Source organism: Chiloscyllium plagiosum, unplaced genomic scaffold (assembly GCF_004010195.1).
Source record: "Chiloscyllium plagiosum isolate BGI_BamShark_2017 unplaced genomic scaffold, ASM401019v2 scaf_16885, whole genome shotgun sequence".
Lineage (NCBI taxonomy): Eukaryota > Metazoa > Chordata > Chondrichthyes > Orectolobiformes > Hemiscylliidae > Chiloscyllium > Chiloscyllium plagiosum.
The window spans coordinates 1-1,100 of record NW_025184337.1 but is presented as its reverse complement, the minus strand read 5'-3'; the positions used below and the strand labels follow the sequence as shown (position 1 = coordinate 1,100).

General features: G+C 62.1%; 1 protein-coding gene across 1 annotated transcript in view; it reads right to left on the bottom strand.

Annotated features, from left to right (window-relative positions):
• Positions 1–953, bottom strand: part of LOC122545514 (ankyrin-1-like) — a gene marked incomplete at its 3' end in the record, with an annotated part of 2,453 nt that extends 1,500 nt beyond the window's left edge. Inside the window, exons 1-2 of the mRNA XM_043684511.1 lie at positions 711–953; positions 126–224 (exon numbers count right to left, since the gene is read on the bottom strand). Of these exons, the coding sequence (XP_043540446.1) occupies positions 126–224; positions 711–953 (342 nt within the window). The remainder of the gene's footprint in view (positions 1–125; positions 225–710) is intronic.
• Positions 954–1,100: the final 147 nt, after the last annotated feature.

Sequence of the window (1,100 nt, the reverse complement as noted above, 5' to 3'; positions counted from 1 at the left end):
GAGAGGGGGGGGGAGGAGAGAGGGAGAGAGAGAGAGAAGGAAGGAGAGAGAGAGGGAGAGACAGGAGAGAGGGAGAGAGAGAGAGTGAGTGTGCACGTGAGGCTGTTGTTGGAGCTGGTGTTTACCTTCCCGGCACTGTTTGGCTCAGCTCCGTGCTGCAGTAGCACCTCAGCCACCCGGAACCTTCCGTATTTGGCCGCAACGTGGAGAGGGCTGAATCCTTTCTGTAACACGGACACAGACAGCATCAGACAGCGATCAGCCCCGGGTGACCCCTCACTCTCCCTGCACAGGATGGTACTCTCCTCTGACCCAGGCCTGGTCAATCCTGTCCAAACCCCCACTCCGTGCCCGAGGTTTGGCGGGGGGGGGTGGGGGAGTGGGGGAAATGGCTGTGGGCCTGGAGCCACGTGGAGGGTGGCGATTTCCCCCCTGCTGTCCCTGGCTCTCCCTGCGGAAAACCCGGGTTTGAGGTCATGGGGAGGGTCGGATTCCGGTCTCCCCCCGACCCTCGGCCGTGAGGGTGGGGATGGTGCTCCAGACTGGGATTGCCAGACATGACCAGGCCCGAACGCCCAGCAATAGCCACTCACCCAGCTCCCCCTCGCCACCCCGTGACAGGGCATGCGTTGAAACACCCACAGTCCAAACGATGGCACACGAAGACCTGAGAGAAATCTCGCTCTCCCTCCCTTTCCCCTCTTCCTTACCTTGGTCATGTGAGCGAGCAAGGCACCGCGGTCCAGCAGTAGCTCAGCCACATCCACGTGGCCCTCCCGGGATGCCATGTGCAGGGCAGTGTGGCCGGTGGTGCTGACCGATAGCGGGCAGGCCCCGTTCTCCAGGAGCAGCCTGACAACTTTGAGGTGACCCAGCCGGGCTGCACAGTGCAGCGGGGTCTGATCGTCCTGAAGGTGGAGAAGAGGCCGGGTCAACGCAACACAGCGAGACATCCCCTCCCCCTCTCACCCCCCGCACAGCCTTCGACCCTCTGTCGACATTCCCCCCCAACCCACCAGAAAGCATGAACGGAGCCATCCCTCAAACCCAGCCACACTCTTACCCTCACTCCCACAAATCATAGAGATGTACAGCACGGA